Source organism: Apaloderma vittatum, unplaced genomic scaffold, assembly GCF_000703405.1.
Source record: "Apaloderma vittatum isolate BGI_N311 unplaced genomic scaffold, ASM70340v1 scaffold3904, whole genome shotgun sequence".
In the NCBI taxonomy this organism is placed as follows: domain Eukaryota; kingdom Metazoa; phylum Chordata; class Aves; order Trogoniformes; family Trogonidae; genus Apaloderma; species Apaloderma vittatum.
In genome coordinates, this window is record NW_009710791.1 from 1 (window position 1) to 23358 (window position 23358).

Here is a 23358-nt window from a genome sequence, read left to right on the forward strand (position 1 = left end):
AAGCTCATTCTGAGTTAATAGCAAAGGTAGTACCTTGGAGGGAGTGGGTGAGAAGGAGGGAAGGAGGCTTCCTCCTAGCAGGCAAGGCACAAAACACTGATGGTCCTCAGCCCTCAGGAGTGCAAATGCTCAGTCAGATGCCACAGGAAGGCTCAAATAGGAATTAGGACCAAAATTCAGATCAGAAAAAGTAGCGATTTCATTAGTTCAGTATCTGAGTGTGCATGGGCTGTGCTGCTCACAAGGATGTCGAGTGAAAAAAATCCCAAGCCTGGCAGAAGTTCTGATTTGTATGGACTGGTGGTGGATGTATTAAGTTAGAATAACATCCTCCTAAGTGTCCCAGAGGGTGCTGCACTTCATGCTATTCACCAGTTTCCTAAGGAATATTTCTAAGTGAAATATTACCTGTCATTTCTCATAGCTCCACTTATTTAAGACACTACCAGGCATGCACACCTTTACTAACTTGAATAATTCCAGAGGGGAAGATATAGGAGCTTAATGGTCTCTCCTTTGCTTCCTGGTGTGGATAAAACTAACTAGGTGGCCAGATGAAAGGACACCACTAATGGTATCCTCTCTAAAATGGAAAGAGGCTGTCAGAGAAGCAAATCTCCTTATTAATGTCAGACACACATCCCCATCATCTCCAGTGTGCAATCCAGGCTTTACACATTATTTATCCTGAATCTCATTCAAAGGTAGTGCCTTGGAGGGAGTGGGTGGGAAGGAGGGAAGGAGGCTTCCTCTAATGGTATCCTCTCTAAAATGGAAAGAGGCTGTCAGAGAAGCAAATCTCCTTATTAATGTCAGACACACATCCCCATCATCTCCAGTGTGCAATCCAGGCTTTACACATTATTTATCCTGAATCTCATTCACTGTTGCCTAAACCCTGCCAAATGGCAGAAAAGCAAAACCTAGAAGTGGTACACAGTGTCTCACTTCATAGCACAGTCTTTAATTAGCAAACATTGTTCTATCTTAAAGATACCATTTGCTCTGCACATTACAGACCTCTCATCAAAATAAATCAAGCCTCCCAGTACCTGTATTGCAGAATTTGAAATACCTGACCTTATTCAGAATCTATTTTTGACTAGTGAAAACTCCTTCTTGAAGGCAAATGCCACCTAGCATGTCCCACGTATATACCTTCTTGGGAACAGTGCGTGAAACTTGCTGCTAATCATGGGACTCCTTAAACCCATCTGTGCTATTTTGTGAAAGCATTGCCACCTTGAATTTCATTTCTGCGACTGGTAGGTGGGGTGGGACAAACTGGTCTCAGTTTCTCCTGTTACTCTCTTGCTGGTTCCTAATCTTTTTACAGGAGAACTAAGAAAAAAAAAATATCTCAGGCTTGGTACCTCAGCAGAAGCAGACATTTGACATCTCTTTCAGTGACTAGCTCTCACTGATATCAAGCGGAGCCTTCCTGAAATACTTTGCAGGGTCCGGATATCTCTCTGAGCTGCAAAATGCCAGCAGTAGCTCCTGCTCCAGCCTTTGCCAAGTGTCTTTGATGGTTTAAGGTTAAAAGCCATGTTTTGGAGACTGGTGTATGAGGCTATTGTGTTCATCCGGGACAGCACTGGCTAGACTGTGTGGGACCAAGCATGGGCTGCCAGGAGATGTTGCAAACCTGAACAACAGCTTATGGTGATGGAGCAAAATGCCAGGGAATAAGTATGAGTGTGCCCAGGCTTAAGTTACATTGCAAAATCTTTTCAAGGTGACCCAAGTCACACATGGAAGATTGCTGCACCTCTGGTGGGAAAATCAGTGCAGCAAACAAATGGCCCTCACCCTTCAACTGTTGCAAAAGGACAGACATTGACTTATGGAAATCTATTTAAGACTTTGTTATAGTTGTCCACCCTATATAGGAGATATTCCAAAATTATGATGATGAGATAGCAACAAAAAAATCCCAAGACACACGTCATCAAGAATTACAGTCCTTAGAGTGCAGAAAAAGGACGGAAAACTTGCAGAAACAAGGGAACAAAGACATGAGGAATGATGCAGAAGGACAGGGGGGTTAAACAGTGGGAAGACAGTCTAACTCAATTCTTCCATCTGCAAATGCCTTTTCAAACTCAAACACAGACATTAGTGCTTTCCTATCTACAAACCTGAAGAAATCTTATGGAGCCTGCCCAGTGGAAATCTCCCTTGCATACTGTTGCAGGTGTCAGGTGTGACTTCCCCAGAAAGTGTCCCAGTATTGCTCCGGCCAGCCCCGCAGCATGTGGAGCCAGCAGCAGAGCTCCTGCCCTGGCACTATCTGGGCAGTTGTCCGTACCAGAGACTCCCATGGACACTACTGCTCTCTAAAGACTTGTTCAGAGAGCACAGAATAAAGGTGCAGGTTTTCCTGTGGGTAAGTCATCAGGATCTACAGCCAGCTACACTCTGTGGAAAGCTAGTACCTCCTTGTCTTAAATCCTGAACTCTTAGTAATTCTTGTTAGCGTCCCACAAATCGAAGAAGTTTTTGAAAACGAAGGAATGACCATCAAAAATACTTTCAAATGATACAGAAAAAAATAAAGCAAGCCTTCCTAGGACAAAATCCAGAAATAATCACCAAAAGAAGATCCCAGAAGGATTCGTTGGCCTTAAGAGGTGAAACCTGTTGAAACACAGAGAGAGCAGACAGCAGTGGAGCCAGAGGTGAAGGGGCTGACAGTGCCATGATGCACATCTGTCTCCTTCTATCACCTTCTATCAGTTACAGAAGACAAATCTGAAGTGGCCCAAGTTATCCTTCACAATTGAATCACAGACACACAACACACTGTGACATAGCCATTGACCTGCTCCCTGTGTGCAGGCTGCCTCTGAGCATTGCAGCAAGAGGGATGTTTGGTGCCACAGGTCTGAATGTTGTTTGCCATTTTCACAGGCTCAGGAGCAAACACACAGACAAACACAAATATCCCACAAGAGAATTCTCTTTGATTATAAAGCCAGGGACCATTACAGGACGGTGTCAATATGGAATGTCTAAATGATTTACACAGAAGTCTTTTTAATTAGGGAAAATAGAACAATCCATTAAAGATTAGCAGTCTAATGTCAATGTTATATAACAAGACAAAAAGAAGCAACTGAACACACAACAAAGTTAGATCCTAACAGATAAAGACAGGAAAGGATAACTCGCATTATCAGTTTACCATAATATATCTAGGCATTACAGCAGAGCTGATACAGAGAACTATGTGCAATGTCAGTAAAATCTTGCAATACCTATTTAAGGCATAAAGTAGTGATTAACAGAGAGTAGATGCTTAGTTGTTGCAAGTCAGTGTAGCTTTAGTAGAAAGTCAACGAGACTACATTAAATTATAGCAGCTTGGGGCAGCATTTGAAAAAAGCACGGAGCTCCTAATTTGTGTTGTGATTATTTGAACACAGTTCTGCAAAAGATGTTGGAAGAAATAGGACTGCATTTAACAATTTGATTTAAACTCAGGAGGTTTTAAAAGTGGCAATGTAAAACAAAAAGCTGAGAAAACAAACTTTTGGCAATGACATTTGACTTGTATAGCAACAATTGCAAAAGAGCTGCATTCCTTGTTCCGCACAAGAAGCAATAGGAATGATTAAGCTTTAAAACACATACACGTACACACAAGAACACATATAATCATCCACGAGCTCAGAATGATGTCAGGTTCACAAATGTGTAAGGCAAATATATACATTTAAAAGGTTCATCTGATACCACGTCAGGGAAAGTTCAATGTGAGGCTAAAACATTTCTAAAAGAGAGAGGACTCCCCTTCTCCAGCCAGTTGCAATATTTCATTTTCCAGAGCAATGGAGGTGAGGGGGCAATGACGCAGCACGCACAAAGGCACCCATCCTGTTAGCGGACTTCGCAGTTATAAGCAAATCTCAAGAACACCACTTGCATGAAATCCCTTCTGCCATTTACTTGTAAGGGCATTGGAAAAAGCCAGCATTGCAAACAGAACACTGCAGCCATAGCAACAAACAATTCAACACTTAAACTTTTCAACAGACTAAACAATATTTTCTTTCTGTTTTTTTAATTTCAATAATTCACCATGAGTACTTTACTTGTCTAGTCAATCATTAATGTCTCAAACCCAATCTCCTGTGAAAGCTTCAAGCAAGAAAACCTCCTCAGTAAAAGAGAAAAAAACGTATATGTATACAGTGACACCACTTAAACTTTTTTCCTTTTTTGGAAATTGGTCCTGTTAAATCAAGCACCAGTCCTTCATTAGTTTTGTATGCTATAAAATGTTGACAACTAGGAACCTAAGTGTGTTAAAATAGAGATTTAAAACACCTAAAAACTTAAAGCCTGCAACAGTTTATCTGAGTAATGCCCACACAGCACAAGAACACCAGTGGGAAGTCTCCTTGACCCTTTTCGTTGACTGTGATGAATTTTTAAAAAAATATTTTTGTCTTGGTATCAGTAAAAACTCATTTGAAAACCAAAACTGAAAGCTAAAAATAGGATAAAACATTCTGCATGCTTAATGAAATTTAACCCTGTTAATTAGACAGCTTCATTTCACAGTCAGTTGGAGTCTAATATTACTCTAAAAAATGTATGGGGTTTTTTTTGAAAGTGCCATGCATGAATGCAACTGAAATAGTGCCTTTTTAAACTTTTAACAGCATCAAATTTAGTATCTGAAAATGAAATCACTGTATTCTCAAGGTCCAGAATTTTCTATGTTCAGAACCTATGGACTAGAGTATAAGGGCAATGGAAAACTGTTGATTTCTTTCAAGTAGACTAAATAATGTCCACATGAATTTTAATGTTAACTAAAAGTGCTAACCTTAATGAGTTCACTTAGGTAGGTAATTAATTATCCAAAGCTTTCATCACCCTTTTGTATCTCTTTATCATTTTTACATTCCTTTAATGCAGTGAAAAAACCTGAATTTGAAGTAGCCAGATAGCACAGAACCTTTGAGAGCTCCTGGGGACATCTTGCTTTCCTCATCACGTCAGGTAACTTAATTGCAGCATAACCCCACAACTCATGGATGGAGGCTTCATTGACTAACCCTACAGCTTGGGTGTGAATTCAACTTTGCTAGCAACACATGCTGAGAAGCTTCATAAATGACAGTGAAGGACAGAGCATGAAACAGACACAGAAATACATTTACACGTTCAGGAGGGGCACGGACCTTCTCCAAACCCTGTTTATTTGGATTACTTTTGACAAGTAGCACTAAGATCTATGGAGTTAATGTCCCATGTAAGAGACAACTCAACATTGTGATTTTTTTTAAGTCCTGCTGGTCACATTGTTGTTCTCTATTAGTTTTTGTTTGTTAGAAATATTTTTTGAACTTCTCTCCATATAAATCACAAGGTGAGGAACTGGGGAGAATACATTCTGGTTTTTTACTTCTTACACCTTCTGGCCTGTTTTGTGACCTACCTGCCTGGCTACTATTCAATCACAGCCTGACCCTGCATGCCAGGATTTACCGAGTGTTTTTTACAATCCAGATGGTTGGCTGGAAATCTTACTAAGTATGTCCTGAGACATACATGTGCCACTGCGCAAATGGAAGCGGGAAGAAAGCATGGAAGCAAAATCCATTTGCAACTAAGAATTACTAGTGGGAGGTGATTGGTGACCAGCCTATGGGGAACTGTCTGGTGATTGTGAGAGGTCATGCAGCACTCTGTCTGGTTACTAAACCTTACAGACAAGGCAGATGAAAGAGGCGTGCAACAAGGGGGACCTGATAAAACATGGAGGATGTTGAAAGACTGTTGGGATTTTTTGATAGGAAAAAGGAAAAAAACAACCTCTACGTTACACAAACAGGACCCTTGAAAAGCCACAGAAATATCCCATACTTACTTTTATCTTCCTGGTTTTCTTCTGCTGCTTTGCCTTCCTCCTCCTCCTCCTCTTCCTCCTCGTCCTCCTCCACCTCCTTCTGCTGTGCTTCTTCGTGGTGATCGGTGGCACCAATGGAGAGGTTCTGGCAGCAGTGGTTGAAGCCGCTGTCCCGAGGCAGAGTGAAACTCCGGGGCTTCCCCCCATTCCCATTCAGCGCTTGCATCCGCTCACCCTCCACGAGGGGGAAGGGGCCGTAGTGGTCTTGCAGGTGGCACTTCTGGGTCGGCAAGGTCGACTGCCGCCGGTGCTCGGGGGAGACCACGGCCGCCTCAGAGAACACCGAGTCCTCCAGTGGCAGCGTCTGCAGGTAGTGGAGTCCCGAGCTCGTCAGCGGTGTCTCTATGAGGTCCTGCCAGGAGCGCCGCTGGCTCGCCGTCTTGCGAACAGGCGAGTCGGTGATGCTCCCCGCCGCCTCCGGGCGAAACTCCTCGTGCGACGACTGAGACTGGGAGGTCTCCGTGGATGAGAGTCGGCTGTGCTTTGGCTCCACGTAAGGGCTTGCGCAGCTCATCTACAACGTCAGCAATGGAGCGATCTTCAGATCACTGTGGACCGAGACCTACTTCTAGTAATAATCACGCGCTTTTCATTGGCACTGACGGCACCCGTTTCAGTAACGAAGGCATGAACCTACCTGATTAACTTGCCCTGATCCTAACTGTAAGGCATGCCCATATCTACACAGGTCAAACTCTGACACTTATTCATAGTAAGTATCCTTACGTCCCTTGATCTATAAAATAAGCCAACAGTTATTTGCAGAAAACTTTGCAGAACATGGCACTGAGGAAGACATAGAAGACATGTGCCTGGTCCATTAAAAATGCCATCCAAATGCTTGTCATCATCCTATCTTGCTAAAATTTCCTTTGGAATCATATTTGCAGTGCCTCAGTGCATTTCAAAGATCTATGATTTTGGAAGATAATGTATTGCATTCAAATTAAACACTGTGAACATTCTTGCTCCTCAGACTTTCCCAATTTTTCATTCCAAATTTTTGCCTTTTAAAAACTATATTCAAGTAAGATACATTACTTAACTGTCTGAGTATATGGATGTTAAATTTAAAATTGGTAGTATAGAACAAGGTCCATACTCTGGTTTTGTATCAACAACTGCTTCAAGAAAAAGATAAAAAACAAAACCCTTTCTGTTCTAATTTATAGAGAAACCTGCTTTTTCACAACAGAACAACTGGCGTCACTGTTTGCGATATAAGACAGGACATTTTTAAGTTGGCATGTCTCTGGAATTCAAGTGCAACTTATTACTGTAAAGCTTCACAGCGCATCTGTTGAAACCTCAGAGAAAAGCCTGTGTTGTTACTAAGGGAACAACGTTTTGCCAGAAAAGTCAGTAAGGGGGAGGCGAGGCACTGCATGGATGAGTAGGGGTCCATCATGAACGAAGAATAGGGTGAAAGAATTATGTAACAATATATTTTGTATGGTGAGTGGGATTGCAAATCCATGCTCTCTACAAACCAGTGAAACCAGTAGTGGTGGCTCTTGAAGTTAGTGAGGTACGTTAACAAATGCCTTAAGCACTGACTCAAAAAATATACTGGAGAGTGCCATAATGTGTGCATGCATGTGCTTTTAAGCAGGAAAGTAGGCAACAGGGACATTTTATGTAGTCATTCCTGTAGATATTTGAAGGTGACTTACCGAAGGAGGCCGTGGGTACGTGTCGTATGGGGGCGGTGGGCTGTCTTGTTTGGGTGTTGATGGAGTGTCAGCTTCCTCCTTATCACTCTCACTCCAGTAATCTACAAGTTACATACAGATCAGATCAGGAACTACCAATATGTTTTGATGCATTTATACACAGAGACTTGCTTTCATAAAAGCAACACGAAACTCCATCCTTAGTATTACTGAGAGTTAAATACCAGTGAATGCTGACTCTGTAAACTTTAGCTGGTGTAAATTTGGAGCTGTTTGAATCTAAAGAGGGAAAATTCAAGACATTAGGAGATCTACTAAGTCTAGCACTCCACTGTAGAGACATTAACAACAAACTGCAAGTGAGCCACAAATTTAACCCTTGTATACACCTTATAAATAAAACATGCATACAGAACACTCCTAATATGAGTATTCGATTTTCAAATATTTTTACAGCCATAAAAATAATTATGATTGGACATACATTGGCTGGAAAATGCTGAAAGTATTTTTCCAGCAGATGAAAAATGTTACTTGCTAAAGTCTTGTTGGCTGCAAACAACATTAAAAAACGTCATTAACACCAACTGGCAAATCATAGAAGTAGGGTTTATTGCACACAAGAAGAATCAATGCTATTTTTCTACCTGTTTTCTCCATCGTATACTACCGGTTACCCAAGCTTATCAATTAAATTTCTAATAAAAAACAGCTGCATTTAAGATAAGACAGAAATGCTTTATATGAGAGATCTGTTTCATGAAAGAGCTGCTGCCCTGTTATCCATGCAAGAACATAGAGATGAGATGATTAGGAAAAATATGACAAATACATTTAAGCAGAGAGTTCCAAAAGATCGATGATAAAGTACAAAGCGGACAGATCTGGTGAATTAAATTTAACGGGAGATAAGCTTTCATTTTGTCCAGATATCAAGTGTTGGCCAAGCCTATTTCATATGTTCTGCAGATCAGTAAAAAGGGAAAACATATGGAATAATGTACCAGATAGGAATTTATACTTATTCTGCCTCTTACCTTCTGGTTTTTCAGTAAATCATTGTACAACAGGACACTTTTGCTCAGACTATTCACAGACTAATCACAGGCAATTTTCACCTTGCTTAGTTAAGTGTTCAATGAACTACATGACTTACTACTTTCTCTTTGATAGTTGAGGAGAAAAGGATTGATTGCTTCTTCATAACCAATCTAAACCAAAAATCCTAGCTGGCGTAACATACAATTTTGGTTTTAATGATTTTTCGTTACTATGATGATTATAGTATCATATGATTAATGATCTAGTGTACCTATTCTTACTCAAGATTTAAAGCAAAAACTTACCTTTCAATGACACTATCTTGAATTAGCCATCCCTAAAATCTTGTATATTTTTAAATTGTAGTAATGGTGGGGACAGCCTTATTTATCTATTTAATTTTTCCAAGCAGTAACAACTTTGTTTTAACTCTAAGTCTCTTGATTTGCTTCCTGCCATCTTATACCCGAGAGAATCTCTTTAAACAGTTTAATCAAAAAGCAGCATAAATAGTTTTCATTACTTTGAAATTAAAAAAAAAAAGTTTTGTCTCTAGAAATCTGCAAATAATTCATTTTTGGTGAACACAAATCCAGTGAAAACTTACTTTTAAAATCACTCTTAGTTTTTAAGTAAACTTGTTTCCAGCAACTCAAACCACCTGAAAATATTGGCATAAATATGTTTATTCCTATTACAGCAAAGCCTAATAGTGCGACGTGTGGTGAGAGGCCTGTCAGAATTGTATCACTCAGTGGCACTTCTGCAGACTTGGAGCTCAGCTGTTTCTTCTGAAAGTAAAATTCAGCAGCCTTAGCGCAGCTTCCAATTTTAGCTAAAAATACAGAGATGTTCTTGCTGTCAAATCCATATACAATGAAACACTGTATAATCACGCTTTTGTGCACCCTACTTCAGACAGGGAACTCTGTTGGCAACATATGGCTTGTCTAGAAAAATTCTGCAGTCACTGGGGTCAATTTCCAGATGAAATGTATGAAAATAGCCTCTGAACAATTTTAGAAAATACTCTGCTTTTGCCAACTGACTCATTAGAATCTATCTAAAATGTGTATAATGCTATCAAACAGCTGCGGTATTTCTTTCTGCATATTTTATCCAATTCAGTAATGGATAAGCCCAATACATAGGGCATATCTTGAAAGTTCTCTGAATGAGCAATGGGCTGCATATATCATATATAAACTAACACTGACCTGCCATTTGCTGATTAAATATTTACTATTTATGTAAGTTAGTATTTTTTTCTCTGACTTTATGTGACTGGAAAGTATATAACCTCTTCATCCAAGGAAGTCCCTTGCCACATTGCTAATATTCATTGTATTTAATATGGAAAGTCGATGGTATTTTTGTAAAACTGTTCTGTACAGAATGTGACATTTTATTCAGCAGTACACCCACAACTCAGTGATTCGTGCATCTCTGAAGCACTCAGAATATATTTATGCACTTTAGATTCAGAACCATTCAACTCCTAATTGAAAGAGGTTTGACAACTACTATTGAATTTTTTCAGAGCTATTATAAAGCTTTGCTGCAAAGGGTTGAACTGAACAGAAATAAAAGACCTTTTGTAAGATCAGATATGCAGATGACAACTGGTACAGTCACTGAATACAGAAAATTCCATCTTCACAGTTTTTCTAATTGCAAAATGCATGAAGTGATAGAGAGGTTTTACTTTGCTAACTTGATGCCTCTGCTAATTAGGGACACTACTGAGCTGTTTAATAGCCCTTTTGCTGGGAGACAAGGAAAATCACTAGAGGTATAAAAACACTGTACAGCAGCGAGGGGGCAATGCGATACTGGTTCCCACGCTAAACACAACTAAGCAACACAAAGAGGATAGATTTTACCTACCTGTGCATGATAAATCAATGTGAGTGAATGCTGCTAGAGGTCTCTCAGTGCCTGGGATATAATTTCCATAGTAAGTGGGGTCTCACTGATTATCTTCAATAGGGAGACATTTTAATAATTTTAATAATAGGTAACATGAGGCCTGAATGCACATGATCTCATGTTTACGAGCTGGATCATCTGCTATTTTATTACTCAGTGATTGCTTGGTAGCAAAAATATTTCCCCACATCCATCTGAATTTTGAAAGGTGTATCATGTCTGCAATTGTGCACTTGGACAGTGCTAGCATAACTGTTCACACATCTTTTCCCTTAGTGTCCCACATGTTACTGTAATTCTAGGGCCAACCTGCTGTCAATAAAAGTTTGAATTTGGCTTTGAATGCTAAGATAGAGGATTTCCTAGAAGACTCCAAGATTCTGAGTTTGCTCACAGCCTCTTCAAGCAGTGACAGATGCTACACGGTTCCCTCCAAACTGATTTTGAAGTCTGGTGAGGCACTGAGAACACGACTGGAGGAACAGTAGAGCATGGCGCTGCTGTCCTTGGCTGTGTGAATGCAGAAGGCCTGGTGTTACGAATTACGTGATGTGCCAAGGACCGTAACAGACTAAAACAGGGTTGTGAGCAACACTCCCAGGATAAGCAGCTGCATTTACTGGAAGACATGATTAGAAATGCAACAACAGTAGGTACAATGTAGTTACGTGCGATAAGGACAAAGTGCACCAAAGCTTTCCCACGCACGCTGCGATCACTGAATTATGGCAGTGTGCTGTAAGCCACTGCTCTTCAACCCCAAGCTGACTCATCTAGGATGCTCTGTGGTGAGGCAATCAGTATGAATCAAGGCAGACATAATTTTCTGATGCAGTCTTTTTAATCTTCTGCCACTACAGAATACGCCACTCCTGATGTTTCTACCTGCCTGCCAAAGTCACCCTTTCTTCTCACTGAGGAAAAGATTTTTTTAGCACAGCATCTCCCATGAAAACAGCACCACAGCAACACACTGCAGAGAGGAAGACTGTGCACATCTTCCTCATGGTGTCAGACCAGAAGGTCAGGGTTAAAGGTGTTGTCACACAGGTTGGTACAGAACCATGACTTGGGGTGGAAAGGAGGACACCATGTGGCAAATTTTGAAGTCTAGTGACAGCCTTTTGAACATAAATCTCCCTGAAAAATGGTTAGAAATGCAGTCTTTGTAAAGAAAAGACAAGATGAAATACATACAGCTCCAAGCTGTAAGTTTTTAGGGCCAAAAGACAGAACCTTATTATGAAGGCAGTAATGCCACGGAATTAAAAAGTGAAGTTTTGACTCAGTGGGCAGCAGGCAGACAGGCATCTGGATAAGCTGTGGATCATCATGACCACTACAATTTTCCGGCACCTGCTGCCAAGTACATCTGTAATAAAGAGCATGGATTCAAAAGGCAGCTGCTTGCCAATACAGCTAGTTGTACAGGAACACTCCTGTGAATCCATGTCACTGGCAATTCTAGGACACAACCTCCCCAACAGAACTGAGGATTGACCCCTTCTTTTTCCTGTCTGCAAACAGGTTTTCTACTGGAGTAAACTAAAGCAAAGTGACTCATTTTACACATGCTGCTTTTTAAACCTCTGAAATCACAGAATCATAGAATGGTTTGGGTTGGAAGGCACCTTAAAGATGACCTAGTTCCAACTCCCACGCCATGGGCAGGGACATCTTTCAGTAGACCAGGTTGGTCCAAGTCCCATTCAACGTGGCCTTGAACACTTCCAGGGAGGAGGCATCCACAATTTCCCTGGGTAGCCCTTTTCAGTGTCTCACTACCCTCACAATAAATATTAGACATTAAAAATAAACAGATGTAAAATGCTGTAAACCTGCAACTCCAAATGAAATGCCGACAGGGCTTTAGCACACACCTCAATACAGCAAAATAGTAGAAATCACAAAAAAAAAATGGTCTTCAAATTAAAGCCTTTAGGGGAAATCCAATTATGTCAACAGGCTTTAGAATAATGGTTTCATTCCTGAGACTGATTTCATGCATTCCTACCTCCTGTGAATTCAAACACCAAATGCAATGGTGTTGGGTTGTTTTTTTTTTTTTAATTTGCAGATTCTGAAGTCGCTTCTTGTAGGGGACATAGTCTCCTTGGTACCACATACCACAGCTTACTGGCAGCACATTTGTTGCTTAGGTAGCCTTCACAGAAATAATCCATTGCCTGTGGACCAGAATCTGAAGGAGCTAATCAAAAACCCTGAGAGAGAAGGAATTCTCTAAAGCAACAGTGATACCCACATTTGAATTGCTTTCAGATGACAAGAATGAGGCCTGATACACAGCAAGGAAAAAAGAACAGATGAACTTGTGATAAGAGCTGACAGAAGAAACCAAAATAACAACACATTACCTTGCTCTTGTTTGATCCTCTCTCTTTCTGCATAGCCAGCAGCAAGCATGTTAATTCTGTTTAGCCATCTGAAATAATATTAAAAAAGCAGTGATACTGATCCAGCCTCTTAAATTTTGGGATGCATTTCTACAAAAAACAAAGTTAGAAGCATCTGAAGGAGATTCAGGACAATGTTATTTTTTATATTAGACAGCTATTTTTTTTTCTTTGATACTCTTACTCATGGAGTCTCCAAAGATCTATGATTTTGCTGCTGAACAAATTGTTTTCACAGCAAAGATTTTATTTCAAATGAAAAACCATGTATGATGTCAAACATCTGTAAAATAAGGGATCTGGAGATAATCAAAGTCCCATTAAGTCTGTTGCTCACAGATATGCCATAACACCAGTACTCCTGCTGCTCTGATTTCTTAAGAATAAACACTTTTCAGAGATTTAAGCAATATTTTAAGACCTAAATTGTCAACTTAGCAGAGAACAGAGCAGAAACCTGTAATAAAAAGAACAGGTTCACTCCCAAACAGGTAGTGAGGTTTAATTATGCTTGATGTGTTTCAGAGCTTACCTACAGTGCCAAGTACAAAGAAAAGGAGGCATATCAGAATTCACTTTTGTGTTCGTGTCAGGGACGCAGGGGGAGGAAAAACAGTTGCCTCAATGAAATTCACATCTAAGGCTTTAACCTCAACTTAGATTTGAAAAAATTGCTTCCATTAGTCACACAAATTTTAAAAAAACCCAACCCAATTATTGCTATTCTCTTCTGGCAGGGCTGTCATTGCAAAGCATACACTCAACCGCCTGTAGCAGCGCCCTGCTTCAACCTGCCCTCTTCCCCCATGGGGCGCTTAGTGTATTTATTATCCAAATGCTTACATTAAATCAGGTTTTCCATCAACAAGGCTTTAAACCACCACGACAATCTCCCACGGTTGTCCATTCCACGGTAAGCCTGGAACTACTCGCTTTAGTGATCCCATTGCCAGGGTTTGACAGGCCTGGTTTGCCAACCTACTGGCTTGTAGTCTTACTGCTAGGGTATACAGAAGGACAACTGAAGTCACGTTTCGTTTTCCTCAGGACTGTGAAACCCCTATTTCAGGAAACCGCGCCTGATGGCTTTTGTTTGCACACTGTATGTAGTACTGTCTCGGCAAGGGATACACCTTTGTAATCATTTCTGCATGCCAGCCTTCAAGACATTTCAGTGCAGGGTAAGCAGGCAACAGATAAAGTTGCTTTCCTCAGAACTGACTCCTGTCACTGTGCTTCCACAAACAGTGACCGCATGTATGATCTGTAAATCACGTTAACGGTCCATAAGTCACTTTACATCGGGCAAAAAGCTGGAAATTTACACTTGAAATGATTACAGAATACTTCATGGTAGCAGACACTCAAAATTTCTGCCAGAAGAACAGAGCAGCTAGAGAAAAGACTTAGATTTTCAGTTGTAATTGTTAGGAAGGGCCATACAATTATAAAAGTAACTGGCGCACACAGAAATCCAACAAATCATGGTTCAGACAATGATTTCATATCTTTACAGCAGAAAGGTGACTTACTGCAAAGCTATCTTTTAGGTTTGCGTTCCTGGTCTGTGAAGGCTTTCTCTGGGGAATAAAGCTCAGCTGTCTCGACAGCTCTGCCAGCTCAAATCAGAGGCACTGAGGCAGGAACCTCACCCAAAGCACTCCCAGCCCCATGCTGCCAAGGGCCCAGCAAAGGCTACAGATTCATCTGTGGCCAAAGGTTAAAACAGCACAGGAAGACAAGCATCTGCTCTGTCAAACGGCACAGCAGACAGTGGTGGTGGCCCTTTCCTTGCCTCCTGTCTAGTTTGGATTCCACATTCCCAATTCAGCTCAGGGCTCACCACCCCCCAGTACAGCCAGGAGGGACCAGCCACCTACCGAACCCTTTTGGATAGGGCTGTAGACCACACAGTATTAGATGATACGCCTATAAAGGTTCTTCTGTTAGAAGACTTCATTCTGTTCTAAATTTGAGATAGCATTTTGCATTAAGTGTATGTGAGAGTGAGGTGAAGAATTAAATTAACGAACACATAACTGACAGTCAATTGATACTGCTTACAGCTATGGTAGATTATTGTTTCCAGAAAAATGTTATTTCCTGAAAAGTATAATCTAATGAGAACCCAGTCTGAGAGAGACAGCAGACTGGCTTCACACTTAATGTTTTTCTGCAGATCCTGATCTTGTTCATGGTTTGGAGTAACACCTGCAATGCCAGTGGTTGTAAAACATTAACAACCACGGCTCTTGAGCAGTTGTCTAGTTTATGAACCAAAATAATGGTATTAACTTCTGCATATTTGCTGATATGTGGCTGCTAAGGCTTCTGCAGATACGGTTAGAATGGGTATGGTTAGAATATCAGCACTATTTTAATAAAGCATGGCTGGAGTTACAGTTCATTGAAGTTAGAATTGTATGAAAAATCCAGCATACTGGGCTGGTATCACAAGGAAATGGAAAGATCTCCTGCAGAATGAAAGAGGAGTTAAACATGCCTGCTTCGCATTTTCAAGTGTACAGTTACGCAAATATTCCTTACTATGAATATCAAAAGACACAAAGCCCTAGAGCATGGAAGATTTAAAGCTTTCTTCCCTGTGGTGTGTCCTGGTAGCCACTGTAACTTTTAGAGGGCAAGAAGCCAAGGAAATATTCATTCTTTACTGTAAATGCAGCTTTAGTTTTCTTGTGAGAATTATAAAATCTATTTGTTAGGTATAACTATAAACACACTAGCACTGGAAGATGTAGCAGTCATCTAAGTTTTCTTTTTAAGAATAGCACATACATTTCTTGTCAGTATTTAACTAGAACCATTTTACGACATAGAATATGAAAAAAAATCCCAAATCTTTCTGTAGGCCTTTAAATTCTATACAGAAGAATGCACAGTACGGACACTCTCATAGAACAGAAGGAAACATTTTTCTGTCTTATCTCATGCTCCAGGTAGATGCAATGCTTTTAGTCAAAGCATGGTTTTAAATTGTCCTAAATCACAAAACTCAAGGATATAGGACGAACTTGCTATACGGGAATATGGATACCTGATGGTGTTTATAAGTACCCAGCTGCAGTTTAATCAGAATGAAGAGGCCTGTAGATGATGCGGGAGAACTTTTAGAGGCCTTCTTCACTGAAGTCTTCCAGAGACATTCTTATGCACCAGTACCACAAACCAACCTGTCATCTTTCCTCTTGGTCGCAGAGCTACACTAAGCTCTGTGAAAAGTCTTATAAGTGTCCACACTCAATGTTACAAAAAGAGAAAGAGCAAACTTAGTAACAGCAGGTCAAGGATGTTCTTGGACAAATATTCCACATGAAGTTACTGACCGTATTTTCTTTCCTAAAAGACAATTTTGGCAGCCATATATGTCATCACTTTAGAAATGATTAGTTTTGCAATAAAAAGGAAGAATAAGAGTACTGTAAGTGTTTAAACTGGCCAACCCTGAAAAGGTTGTATTTGCCTCTGATGATCAGGATTTATGAGTAAAGAACAAATAGTCCATAAAGCACCAGGCACAGTTACCACGGAAAATCAAAATAAAGTCACATACACTACATCAGAATATGTATATGTATATGTATATGTACTTCTACATCAGAATATTTTCTTGGAATGGAAGTAACCATGAATTTCTAAGCAAGACATTTCTATGACTACACATTTACACTAGCAAAACTGTGCTTTGTATCAATCAGGGATATTCTGTCCTTCTCACCCAGACTAAGCATGTCACATGGGTAGAAGGAACACTTTCCCGGTGCAGCCATACAGATGAAAGGAATTTGGACATCACAAAAATAAAGTTCAGTGTTCACAGTTCTTCATACTCTTTGCCAGCATAATGGTGTGGTACAGTCATAAAAGTAGTAAGAAAATTTGAATAGTGACAGTTGTCTAAGATTAAAATACCCATTATATGTGAGTAGATACACACAAACAAAAATTTCATATCCTGAATACACTATAAAAAACAAAACAAACACACAATTCAATCATTTCATACAAGGGATGAAGGAATTGAATCATTTTGAACTTTCATTTAGAATATGTATTAGCAGTTTGATACTTCTGTTTCTGTGGCTTCAAGTATAAACAGAGCTGAAGTGAATTTATGATGCATAATCAAAATATGTCAGAAATCCAAACAAAAAATGACAGCAATCGACTGAAATAATCTTAATTCAACTTAATAACTTGACTCTGTGTTTGACATGAGCTAGGCTACAAATTGCCTTTAGACAGGAAGTGTTTTATTATCTCTGCATTTGAAAGATTATTTTTCAGTGACCCACTTTTCTTTCTAATACACTGAGTTAATTCAATGTTTGTGAAAGTGAACTACTTTCCCTAATACATTAAAAAAAATATTTGGTGAGTCTCTGATGGCAACTCAGATGTAAGAATTTCAAGTAATTCCATAGAACTTGACAGAGTTGGTTTAAATTTACATGTGTATAAGTCACATCAAAAATTTGGTCAAGTTCATTCTCAATGAATTAATAAGCACTTAGTTCAAAATGTGACAAAGCGACTGTGCTGGGAAGTTAAAAAATCTTTTAGCTTTTGAGTTTTAGACTGTGTAATATATTTTTAAAGAATGGATGCATATTTGCTGCTGCTTTCTGATTACTGAACAGTTATATACATTTTTATGCTCAGAAACAAGGTGCCTTGTCATACCGACTGAGGACCTGCTGACAAATGATTTATCTACTGCTGTAGCTCAGGATGTGCTGAATAGACCATGCCATTATTCTGTTTGCTGTGCAGCAAATTGCATTTTGGGTGACTGGCTTGACCAAATTATCAAGACAAGGCAAGCCTAAAATTTTACAAACAAATAAAAAGGTTTTAAGTCTTCTAACCGAGAAGAGACTTTTGAAGTGAGTCTTAGTCATGCATGAACTTTTAAAAAAATGGTAACAGACAGCTATTTCTAAATGAGAGCAAGCATTGCATAGTAGCAGCATTCTCTTTCCAGCCAAATTTTATCAGTAAAGAACTGACAGTACACTGAAGGTGCTTGTGCAGGTAGCTGAATCTACTACCCACAGGAGAGATTAAACTGTGATCATAGCACTTACTAACAGTTTTATGGATTTACTTTTGCCTCTTGTTTCCTGTTTCAAAAGCAATTTTGCTCAGGGAGGATGTCCACAGACCTTATCTAAGATAGAACAATTCTCAGGTTGCAATAGCAGGTTTTTGTTTGTGTCCTCTCTCATATGATGGAAATGGCATATTATTTTGAACTGAATGAATGTCAGTTTATGTTGTGAAAATAAATGAAATAAAACCCCAAGTATTTGAACAGACATGAGATCCATGTTTTTAATTTACCATTTAAACGAATTAAGAGGAACTGTGTTTATTTTGTGCTGAAGTCTCAACCAATTTTATGAAAAAATTCAACAAGTGGCCTAAAATAGTTACAGTAAAACTCGATACCCAAAGAACTAAGACTTAAGCCGTTACTCTTTTTGAGTTGCTGATATTTTCCCCACTAAATTAAATATAACCAAAATTTCACTTCAACATGTAGGTTAAACTCATGACACTAGAGGGACTCAGTAAAATCTATTCCTTGTAATCTCTACCTCCTTTTTCAAGACTGGCAGAAGAAAAAAACAATGACTGCTTCAAATCTTTCTCCAAATTTTCTGGCCCCCCTCTGGGGCCAGAAAAAGAAGCATCCCTAGAGCAAGCAACACGTGTTTGGGAGTATGTTAGGAAGCAGAGCTGGGGATATTGCACCTTTGCAGGTGCTGCACAGCCAAAAGCAGAAACCTGGAATCCTGAAATTGCATTTGGATGTTGCTTTACATACTATATTTCTTTCTTTTGAGAAAGAGGGAATCTTGTTTTTAAATATTGTCAGACCTTTGATTAAAAAAAAAAGTAATCTTTACATTAATCAAGTATTTAGCATATGCAGTCACTTAGAAATAATGCTACTCTGCATTTATTTTCTCAGCTACTAAACTTTTTAGATTAACACAATTTATTATCACTGTGTTATTACTAGCTTCAGAAAGTGTCACATTTTAGGAATGGTTCCTTGAATTATGTTAGATTGCCTTACCTGTTCATATCATCTAGATGTTCAGCAGCAAAATAAAAACTTTTGATCTTAGGATGGCAGGCTTTGAATGCACTGTAGAGGAAAAATATAATTAAAAAAAATGTAATGGCACAACTCTTTTGCTTTTTTTTTCCAAATGTAAGATAGAGGGTCACCAAGGAATGAGATGAGTTCAGATTTCCTGATTTGCTGGATGCTTTAAACAATACACAAACATACAACTCTTAGGATTGTGCCAGATTTCATCAAGTAAAGTGCTCTTCGACTACCCCTTTCTAAATAGTGCTTGATTGCTATGTGCATAAATATTGTTCAGTGATCACCTGCAGTGCACTAACCAGTTAAGGATCCTTAACCAGGTAGGAATATACCTTTATGCATCCAGTAATTTTGCTGACATACCTGTATGTGTCCATTTTTTTAAACAGAAAATTGACGGAACCATCTATTTGATACAAGAGAAAAACACTCAGTCCTGGTAATTTCTCACATCCCAATGACCTTGACACTACCTTTAGGTCTAATGACTGCATTTCAAATAGAAAAATGTGATGCACTGATTGACTTCTGAAAAGCTATTATAAATCAGCACTGTGTTCTTGAGGTCATTCCAAGCAACGGTCAATTACATGTCATCTTTTCTTTCCACCAAAGTAATCAACATGACTAGGCCGAGAGAATTACTGCATTTCATACATAATATGAAATAAATTACTAGAAAGAATTTTTTAACTATGTTGGATAAAGATTTATGGTGAAGTACTTGAAGATTCAGAAAATGCATCTGAAAGTAATTACTAATTTACAGTACAGAAGAATAATTTCTGAGAATAGCCTGAAGGTCTCTCTTAAAATAAGAACAAAGTATGCATGAGTCCCAAAGAAAATAAGGAAAACTGCAACATGATACATGAAGAACATCAGCACCATCAGACACAATGGATTTTATATATATATAAAGATAACAAAATAATTCTCACTCTCTCTAATTCACTGTATCTCAGAAAAATGATAATGATGTTCTTCATGTGCATCAGGCTTGCAATTTTCAACATGTGTGTCTGTGTGTATATGTACATGTAAATGTATGAAAAGATGTTTTAATAAATCAGGGAAATTGAAATTTATGGGCAGGAAAAGTTACCGCTAGTGAAGATAAAGTAAAATTGAGGCAAAAAGAATTCCTCTAATCCATTAGAGCGAGACACAACATTATATAAGTGAAAGCAGATGTACGGTGACATCTGCTCAGTTTAGAAAGACATCATCAGGTTACTGAGACCCAAAACTTGACCTCTTAAAATTGTTACAGAATCTGTTGTCTGGATTCTTAAGAGTTTTTTCTTCTTTATCTGCCACACAAGTAAGGAATAGTCAGATTTTATGTTCTATTACCAGTAGATACTAAATCAAGTAAAAAACCCAAGAATTTATGCAGGGTGCAATTCTGAGAAATCAGTTGACTTTATGCCATTGCCCCAATAAGAAAAAATGAAGCAGTTTAGCAATGTAGCCCAAGGACACAAGACAATTATATCTTTTTCTTTTTCAAATTCAGTTTTCATTTTTTGCCCTCTGAGACCATCACGAAGAGTAAAGTTCACTCTGAAGACATTTGTAGACCAATTGATAGGAGGTCTGTCCTCTTTAGAAGTGTACTTACTACAAATCACACCATGTTACTTTTGCAATTGCTTTTCCACACAAATTTCAGTGATTCCACAGTTCTGATAAACTTAACAGTAGAAACCATTAGAAGGTAAGGCAAGAAGTTTTCAGAAATAATGACTCTAAAAATACCTCTGTGGGAGTATGCACCTGTCACATTGTTATATATGCTTGAATTTGCATCTATGTATGAAATGGATTTGTGCAATGGCACAAATCCAGACAGCAGCACACACAGCTATGTGAGAAGAAAAGTTATTTGAGACCTTTAGGTCATACTTCAAAAATACAGAAAATCACTATCATTCTCTTTTTCTACTGTGCCTCAGAACCAATACACTGTGTCAGCAAACTTTGAGATGATGCTAACTAATTTAGAGTTACATTAAAGACTGATGCCTGGCCATGAACTTGGGTACTTTTTTATTTGGGTGGTCTCTTTATCATGCTTAAAGCTTTTTATTAAGCTTAAAGGTATCACACACTCCAACACTCAATAAACAAAAAAACCTGCACTAAAACCAGAAAGGAAACGAAGGAAAACTAAGAATGTAAAGAGCCAAGAATGCGAAGCAGCCAAGCAGTCTTCTTGCTCTTAATTCATTTTGCTCTAGTCAAGTATTGTGAATCATGATAAAGTAAAAAAACAAACCTTCTTCAGGAAAGATAGCACACAGGAACCACACTGAATTTGTCTGGTCTGTACATGCTTATTCTGTGATACAACCAAGTGATGATTGTACCAAAGTCCATTATGTCACTGTTTTAAGCAAAAACCTTGTCCTTTTTTCCACTTCTTCTATCGTATCCTTACATTATTTTTGAGCATACTTACTACTTCTTGCGGCATTCACTGGCTCTGTCAATTTTAAATTCAGGTAGGCTGATGAATCCTTCTGCTTTTTCATCCTGCAAAAATAGTTCTAGATATTACTGTTGTCAAGGTGTCAGAAAAAAAACCCACCACACTGAAAACCTAAAAGTATTTTCACTTGCTTGCTTCTTACATAAGGAACACTAATGTATGCTCTACTCTGGCAAACCTCCCACAGAAGTCACTGGGACTTTTGCCAAAGTAGTAAGACAGATCCCTTGGTGTAAAATGCAATTTTAAATACCCAGTTTTCTCAAACAATTTCACAGCTGAACCAGCATTTGAAAATATAGAAAATGACCAAATGTATTCAGGCAATTAGTTTTTGTAATTAGTTAATTTTGGAGGAAGATGGACTAATTAGTAAGGAGAAATGCAGCCTACTGTAAGAAATAGGGAAAAAAAGCAATTTCTGTGTGTGCTGTTTATCATCTTTATACGATAATACAGCTAAGAGGCATGATATCTCTTCAGCTACTTTCATCTCTCTCCAACACACAAGAGAAAAGACATACGACTTTCCTCTCCTCTAAAACTTACATATAGTTTATCAATCTCCTTTGACTTCTCATAATTTTAAAGCACTATTTATTTTAAGTCATTAATATATCAGTAACACAGACTCTCTTATTTAACTGCTCATAACTTTGCATGAAAAATTAATACAGGATCATGAAAATGAAGCTGCAGAAAATGCAAATGCATGTAAAGGAATTCTACAGAATTACATCTTTTTCTAGGAATCTCCATGGCTATTTATGCTATATATGCAGTCCATATGACTACATGCTTTCTTAAAAATAAAGAAATAAAAAATATAAATCAGTATATAAAATAGGAACCAGAGCTGTTGTGTGGAAGGTACAAGGTTGTAACAGGTTTTGCAGTTATTTTAAAGTCGAAAGGACACTGTTTAGAATAATCTTGCTATTTCTTTTTTTCATGGTTGCCTAAGGAAACAAAATTTTGGCAAGAGCACTGTTTGCTTGTCTGTCCATCTGCCACTGAGGCTCGCCCTGCCAGATTTTGAATCTACTAGTGACGCAGACTCTTTGGTGAGGGGGCTGAGGTCTCAAAAATAACCGAGTCTCAGCAAGTCTCAGGAGAACCTGGGAGAGGGGGGAGGCAAAGACACTCAGACCTCTGCCCTCTCCACAGGAAACTAAGGCACGACTTAGCAGTTCCACATACTCCGGGGTCATGGCTGGTGACCAGTCATCGTACTTGTTGATATGAATTACCACCCTGACGTAGACATCATAGTAGATGTTAAGGAGGGAGGATGGAGAGGAGTGAGTTAGGGTTACTGATTTGAAGCTGGGATCCAGGCACAAATGGGACGAGTCTGTGGGAAAATGGGCTTTGGTAATGCTGTTCATGTAACAACTTGCTTTCTGTCTACTCAAGGAAAAGCTGAGGCTCACAATATTTTAAAAAATTGATGTAAAAATGCTTGCAGTGGTTAAAAGAATAACTCCAGGACTGAGTGCATCTACATGCTGGCAATGATTTTATGAAGCGTATTTACTAATGAGACTAACAGGGTTTAAAATTAAGGTTTCCTAACTCAGTGAGTTTTAGCAAAAAGTTTTTTTACTAAAGTTGATATAAATAAACGTGTATTCATGCAGAACATGTTGCACAATCAAAGCCGTACACAATTCAGTGGAGCTGCTCTGGCTCTCTTAAGGGCAACATACACAAGCACTGAAATCATATCAAAAGCTATAAAG

General features: G+C 38.9%; 1 protein-coding gene across 1 annotated transcript in view; it reads right to left on the reverse strand.

The window, feature by feature from the left end:
* Positions 1–5884: 5884 nt before the first annotated feature.
* CNKSR2 (connector enhancer of kinase suppressor of Ras 2) overlaps positions 5885–23358 on the reverse strand; it is a gene marked incomplete at both ends in the record, with an annotated part of 119132 nt that continues 101658 nt past the window's right edge. The window contains 5 exons of the mRNA XM_009867382.1: positions 5885–6437; positions 7597–7697; positions 12942–13009; positions 19084–19155; positions 21587–21660. Coding sequence (XP_009865684.1) covers positions 5885–6437; positions 7597–7697; positions 12942–13009; positions 19084–19155; positions 21587–21660 — 868 coding nt within the window. The remainder of the gene's footprint in view (positions 6438–7596; positions 7698–12941; positions 13010–19083; positions 19156–21586; positions 21661–23358) is intronic.